Source organism: Mobula birostris, chromosome 26 (assembly GCF_030028105.1).
Source record: "Mobula birostris isolate sMobBir1 chromosome 26, sMobBir1.hap1, whole genome shotgun sequence".
In the NCBI taxonomy this organism is placed as follows: domain Eukaryota; kingdom Metazoa; phylum Chordata; class Chondrichthyes; order Myliobatiformes; family Myliobatidae; genus Mobula; species Mobula birostris.
In genome coordinates this window covers 8,096,952-8,104,205 of record NC_092395.1, presented here as the reverse complement: position 1 = coordinate 8,104,205, position 7,254 = coordinate 8,096,952, and the positions used below count along the sequence as shown (strand labels likewise).

The following is a 7,254-nucleotide window of genomic DNA, read 5'->3' as shown; positions in this document are numbered from 1 at the left end:
TGGTGAAAGACCATGATCGCCCACGTCATATGACACAGCACATGATGATGATGTTGTTGATAATGAATGATGATGGTGGTGGTGATGATGATGATGATGATGATGATGATGATGTGATGATGATGATGATGTGGTGATGGTGATGATGTGGTGATGGTGATGATGATGATGATGATGATGATGATGATGATGATGATGATGATGATGCTTCCAATAAATATCTTTGTTTTTGAATAAAACTGTAAGACATAGGAGCAGAATTAGGCCATTCAGCCCAGTCATTCCATCATGACTGATTTATTATACCTCTCAACCCCATTCTCGTGCCGTCTCCCTGTTACCTTTAACACCTTGACTAATCAAGAACCTATCAACCTCTGCTTTAGAGGTGTTTCAGGATGTTGTTTTGGAGTGCAGTTTTTCCCAGTCAGTAATTTCTGTCTCATACTGAACCTACAGAAAGCAATGAAAAGAGAAATGACATTATATAATCCTTCAAGAGCACAAAGTGATAACTTTTTTTTATCTGTTTCTGGGATGTGTGGACAACAGTGACATTTCAGCTGCATTTACAATGCTGTGCAGAAGTCTTAGGCACATATATATATATATACTGTAGCTAGGGTGCCTAAGACTTTTGCATAGTACTGTAGAAATTTTATGTGCTGCAAATAAAAAAACAAATTTTGTGACATATGTGAGCGATGATAAATCTGATTCTGATCTGGGTCTCTATTGTGGACTGAGAGTGGGAAGGGGGCAGGGAGAGGGGAATCACGGTTGGGAAAAGGGGAAGGGAGAGGGGAGGGAGTGGGAAGCACCAGAGAGATATTCTGTAATGATCAATAAACCAATTGTTTGGAATCAAATGACCTCGCCTGGTGTCTCGGGGCTGCGTGTATCTGCACCCCGCCACCACCCCACCTTCCACTCCTTCTCTGCCACCTGTCCCTCACCCCTACCGTGGCACTCCACTATCATGATCTCCAACATCCTCTGCTAGTGCCAGATTTACAATCTCGCTCTCCACTCCACATGGACAAATACAGGACTGTGTGCTACACATAATGACGGGGCGGACCCAGTAAGGGTGGGAACTTCCCTTCCCTTCCCTCGGAGAATTTTGCCGAACCATATACATTTTTAAACCAATTCAGCTTGTTCACATTCACGGTCACCATTACCGAAGTGAACGCCTTGATTCCCGTGTACACTCAGTGGCCATTTTATTAGGTACAGCTGTACACCTGATCATTAGTGCAAATATCTAATCAGCCAATCATGTGGCAGCAACTCAATGCATAAAAACGTGCAGACATGGTCACGAAGTTCAGTTGTTGTTCAAACCAAACATCAGAATGGGGAGGAAATGTAATCGAAATGGGTTTGACTGTGGAATGATTGTTGGTGTCAGACGGGGCAGTTTGAATATCTGAGAAACTGCTGATCTCCTGGGACTTTTATTCATAACAGTCTCTAGAGTTTACAGAGAATCGCACGAGAAACAGAAGACATCTACTGAGCATCAGTTCATTGTTCACGACAGAAGTCAGAGGGATATGGCCAGACTGATTCATGCTGACTGTAACTCAAATGCGCCACAACAGCGGTGTGCAGAAGAGCATCTCTAAACACACAGCACATCACACCTTGAACCGAGTTGGCCACAGCAACAGAGGACTGTGAACGTACACTCAGTGGCCACTTATCAGGTGCAGGGAGCACCTGATAAAGATGAAGGAAGGTCAGTGAGTCCCTGGCGGGCAAAGGAAACGCTTCAAAGATACCACCAAAATCAGCCTGAAGAAATTCCATATTACATCTAAAATCCTGGGAAGACATTGCGCTCGATAGATACTAAATCTGGAGGAAATCTATTCAAGAGGGAGCTGCGCTGCTTGAGAGTGACCTCTGCTGTACCGCAGAGAACAAGCAGCAGCTGTGAAAGGAGACACTGGACAAGCAGAAGATTCAACCACTGACCACAGCCACCACTTAGTCTTGTCCACACTGCCCCAGAGTATCTGGATTGCGGATCGGCCTCTACAGGCACCTGAGGAGGCACCAATAGACAACCCTTTTGAAGAACATCATTCTCAGTTCGAGAGGTTGCACTCTTGCTCCTACAGGCCTCCACACTCAGTGCAGCAGTCTCCAATGGAAGTGGACTACTTAGCACGGTAGTGTACTGGTTAGTACAAAACTACTGGAGCTCGGAGTTTGAAGTTCAATTCTGACGCCGTCTGTAAGGAGTTTGTATGTTCCTCCGCTTGAACTGTGTGGGTTTCCTCCCACCTTCTAAACACACACCAGTTAGCAGGACAATAGGTCATTGTAAGTTGTCCTGTAGTTAGGCTAGGGTTAAATAGGTGGGTTGGTGGGCTTGTTGGGCCAGAAGAGCTTATTCCACACTGTATCTCTAAATAAAATCATTCACATATTTATTGCCTGCATCTCTCCTTGAGATGTAAGTGTGCACTTATCAGAACCATGCAGCATCTAGTTATTCTTACCCACTGGCCGTCCAATACTACAATACAATGTTATCCTGTAATCTTATATTCTATGAGAGAAGTGAACTAAAAGGAAGAGAAATGGGGCATTACTCAGAATATATACTTTGTTTAATCCGCTATTAAAATGTGAGAGCACAAAAACACATACCCGTAGTATAATTTATGATACTATAGATGTAGTTTTGCCTACAGAACTTTAAACCGTTTGTTTCCCACCCTTCTTCAGTGCTTGTTCCAAAGTGGAGATTAGTTGCAGTTTCTAATCCCCAAACGGCTCCATTTCGAAATGACTAAAACACCTTTGAGACTGCATTTTATTAAAAACAATTTAACTTCACAATCCAGCGTTATTCTTTACAAGGAGAGTGTTATTTGGTGCAGCAGCAATGTATTTCACTTAAAAATGTTACACTTCACTAATATAACTTAGCATTTCTGCTTAGAATTTTTACTCTATGAAGGGAATATTTCTAGACACAAAATGATTGTATATAGCTTGGCCTTGAACTGAACTATTCATGCTTTCTACTTTATTTTATTTTTACCAAAATGTTTTCCCATGCCACTCTTCTTAAAAAGTTTTTCAATTCCATAATGTTTACCATGCTTGCCAACCCGGTACTTATTATACTCTTTATGAATTCTGTAATCGTGCTTTTTGTTGCCATTCTGCTTGAAGAAGTACCTGTGCTTTTCAAAGTCTACATAATGGCCTTGGTGTTTGCTAGATGTTTTTTGTTTAACATTTTTCTCGTGTCGTCTTGGAAAATGGTGCTGATTAAGCTTACTCCCTTTATCGCATCCCTCTTTGCCCTTGGAAAGCTTCTTGACGTCTCTGTCTTTGAAGTGCTGCTCAAGGTGGGCCTTGTGTTTGTCTTCCTTCTTGAAGTGCTTATCGTCCTTCTTTTCAGCCTCAATCTTATGATCTTTCCTGTCCTTACTGTACCTGGTTTCTGAGTCCTTTTCTCTTGGCTTATAACCGCTTTTAACACTTCTGATCTCTTTAGTGTGTGGAGAGATCTGCTTTTTATTGTCCACCTCAGTTCTGCAGCCTCCCGCCTTTCCCTTCAGGGTGCCGTGTGCCTTTTTCAGCTCAGGCCTGCCGGGGCTCTGAGGAGGCAACTCCCTGAGTTCACTCACAGATTCTTCAGTGTCTGCAGCCAGTCCCTGATCCTTGAGTGCAGTCCTTTCTGCCTAATGAAAATAAAAACATGGTCATAGCTACCTGACATATTTCGCCTTTAACTACCTTAAGCAAGATGCAGAATGTAGAAGGAAAATAATCACCACTATGCAACTGAATTTACAGAATCATCTTATTTGATTTCAGAACCAGAAATTTAACGTGAAGAAAATAAGGCCAAAAGACCATAAGACATAGGAGCAGAATTAGGCCATTCGACCCATCGACTCTGCTCCGTTGTTCTATCGTGGCTGATTTATTATCCCTCTCAACCACATCCTCCTGCCTTCTCTGCACAATGTTTGATGCCCTAACTAATCAAGAACATAACATAAGAAATAGGAGCAGGAGTCGGCCATCTGGCCTGTCGAGCCTGCTCCGCCATTCAATAAGGTCATGGCTGATCTGGCCATGGACTCATCTCCACCTACCTGCCTTTTCTCCATAGCCCTTAATTCCCCTTCTATGCAAAAATCTATCCAACCTTGTCTTAAATATATTTACTGAGGTAGTCTCCTGCTTCATTGGGCAGAGAATTCCACAGATTCACCACTCTCTGGGAAAAGCAGTTCCTCCTCATCTCCATCCTAAATCTACTTCCCCAAATCTTGATGCTATGTCCCTTAGTTCTAGTCTCACCTACCAGTGGAAACAACTTTCCTGCCTCTATCTTATCTATCACTTTCATAATTTTATATGTTTCTATAAGATCTCCTCTCATTCCTCTGAATTCCAGTGAGTACAGTCCCAGATGACTCAATCTCTCCTCATAGTCTAAATCCCTCATCTCTGGAATCAACCTGGTGAACCTCTTCTGCACTGCCTCCAAAGCCAGTATATCCTTCCTCAGGTAAGGAGACAGTACTGCAGGTGCGGCCTCACCTGTACCCTGTACAGTCACAGCATAACCTCCCTGCTCTAAAATTCAATCTCTCTAGCAATGAAGGCCAATATTCCACTTGCCTTCTTGATAGCCTGCTGCACCTACAAACCAGCCTTTTGTGATTCATGCACAAACACTCCCAAGTCCCTCTGCCCAGCAGCAGGCTGCAATTTTTTTACCATTTAAATAATAATCTACAGTTTCATTTTTCCTTCCAAAGTGGAATACATTGCATTTACTAACATTGTATTCCACCTGCTAACCCTTGCCCACTCAGTTAACCTATCTATATCTCTCTGCAGACTCTCCACATTTACTGCACAATTTGCTTTTCCATTCAATTTAGTGTCATCAATAAAGTTAGATACACTACACTCGGTTCCCTCTTCCAGATCATTAATGTATATCAGGAACAGTTGTGGGCCCAGCACTGACCCTATGGCACATCGCTCACCACTGACTGTCAACCAGAGTAACACCCATGTATCCCAAGTCTCTGCTTTCCATTAGTTAACCAATTCTCTGTCCATGCTAATATATTACCCCCAACTCTATGCATCCTTATGCATAGATAAATCTTTTATGTGGCACTTTATCAAACGCCTTCTGGAAATCCAAGTAAATAATGTCCATCTATTCCCCTCTATCCACTGTGATGGTTATATCCTCAAAGAACTCCAGTAAGTTTGTCAAACAGGACCTGCCTTTGTTGAACCCATGCTGCGTCTGCCTGATGGATCCATTTCTTTCCAGTTGCCTCGCTATTTCTTCTTTAATGATACCTTCAAGCATTTTCCCAACTACAGATGTTAAACTAGATGTAGGAGCTATCAAGCTCCATTTTAAATACTGTATACCCAATGACTTGGCCTCCACAGCTTTCTGTGGCAATGAATTCAACAGATTTTCCACCCTCAGTCTAAAGAAATTCATCCTTATCTCTGTTCTAAATGGATGTCCCTCTATTCTGAGGCTGTGCCCTCTGGTCCTAGACTCCTCTCCACATCCAATATTCAATATTCCAATAAGGCCTTTCAATATTCAGTAGATTTCAATGAGATCCTCCCTCATTCTTCTAAAAAATGAACGTTATATGCTAGGTGGAATTGTGTGTTTGTTTTATACATTCGAGGGGTTTCACAGATGAAGCCAGTACTTATTTGCCTTTGAGCAGGTGGAAAGGCGGTTGTGAAATGATTCTTGAACTGTTGCATCTGTTGTGTTCTATTTAAGTGATGTGTTAATGGTTCGATGAAACCATAATCAATGTTCAAAGTTCAATGTAAATTTAGCATCAAAGTATATATATGTCACCATATACAACCCTGAGATTCATTTTCTTATGGGTATACTCAGTAAATCCAATAATCATAATAGAACCAATGAAAGACGCCACCCAACAGGACGAACGATCAATGTGCAAAAGATAACCAACAGTCCAAATATAAAAGAGAAAAAAATAAAAAATAAGCAATAAAAGAAGATGAATCTCAGGGTTGTATAATGTATACATATTTTGATAATAAATATACTTTGAGCTTTGAACTTTGAAATAGCAAGAACATGAGATGAAGAAAGTGAGTCCATAGGTGGTAGGAACAGTTCAATGGTGGGGCAAGTGAAGTTACCTCCTTTGGTTCAACAGCCTGATAGCTGAGGGGTAATAACTGTTCCTGAATCTGGTGGTGTGAGTCCTGAGTCTCCTGTGCCTTACTTAATCAATTAATGAATATTCTGAAGGGTATCAAAAGTGCTGAAATAAAATTCAATTCTAATAAGTAGCCTGATTGCGTGAATTGTTTTTGAGAATCACAGAGCAGTACAGCACTGAAATAGGCTCCTCGGCCCATCCAGACTGTGTCTGTTATAGGTTCAGGGGTACTTACTAAGAATTCAGATTTAAACAAAATTGTTATTTATCACACGTTGAGGATTTTCTGCTAGAAATCAGCTTGCGGAGTATACCAATACATTATGACCTTTTCACTCAGAAGGTGGTGTGTGGGTGGAATGAGCTGGTAGCTGAAGTGGTGGATACAGTTTCGATTACAGTAGTTAAGAGAAATTTGGACAGGCATGTGTATGGCGGGGGTATGGAGGGCTATGATCTGGTGCAGTTCGATGGGACTAAGCAGCATAATATTTCAGCATGAACTAGGTAGGCTGAAAAACCCTTTTCTGTGCTGTAGTGTTCTACGACAATATGACCATAATTAATTAATATCTTACAGTTCATGGCTGATATCTGCAAATGAGCTTTTAAAACTTAAGACATAAACTTTTACTTTCTTAGTAAAATTGTAGAGTTATTCTTACCAATTTTAATTCTTCATCATCAAGGAAGCTGTTGTCAGTGTACACCAATATTGAAGCTTCATCTACATCAAAAATACCTGCAAACAGATCACCTACATTAGGTGAAGCTGATGCCTTTTTGAAAACATGGATATAAATACCTTACATACTTAAGTTATACGTAAAGTAATAGAGGCTTTTCCCCGGGGCTGAAATGGCTAGCATGAGAGGGCACAGTTTTAAGGTGCTTGGAAGTAGGTACAGAGGAGATGTCAAGGTTAAGTTTTTTTACGCAGAGAGTGGTGAGTGTGTGGAATGGGCTGCCGGTGGCAGTGGTGGAGGCGGAAGTGATAGGGTCTTTTAAGAGACCCCTGGAT

The 7,254-nt window shown here is 41.5% G+C and overlaps 1 protein-coding gene across 2 annotated transcripts in view; it reads right to left on the bottom strand.

Annotated features, from left to right (window-relative positions):
* Window positions 1-2,624: 2,624 nt before the first annotated feature.
* The window catches only part of LOC140188033 (uncharacterized), a 46,598-nt gene continuing 41,968 nt past the window's right edge, over window positions 2,625-7,254 (bottom strand). For both annotated transcript variants that reach the window (XM_072243934.1, XM_072243933.1), the window contains exons 6-7: window positions 6,899-6,975; window positions 2,625-3,710 (exon numbers count right to left, since the gene is read on the bottom strand). In XM_072243934.1, the coding sequence (XP_072100035.1) occupies window positions 3,042-3,710; window positions 6,899-6,975 (746 nt within the window). In that variant the 3' untranslated portion in view covers window positions 2,625-3,041. The remainder of the gene's footprint in view (window positions 3,711-6,898; window positions 6,976-7,254) is intronic.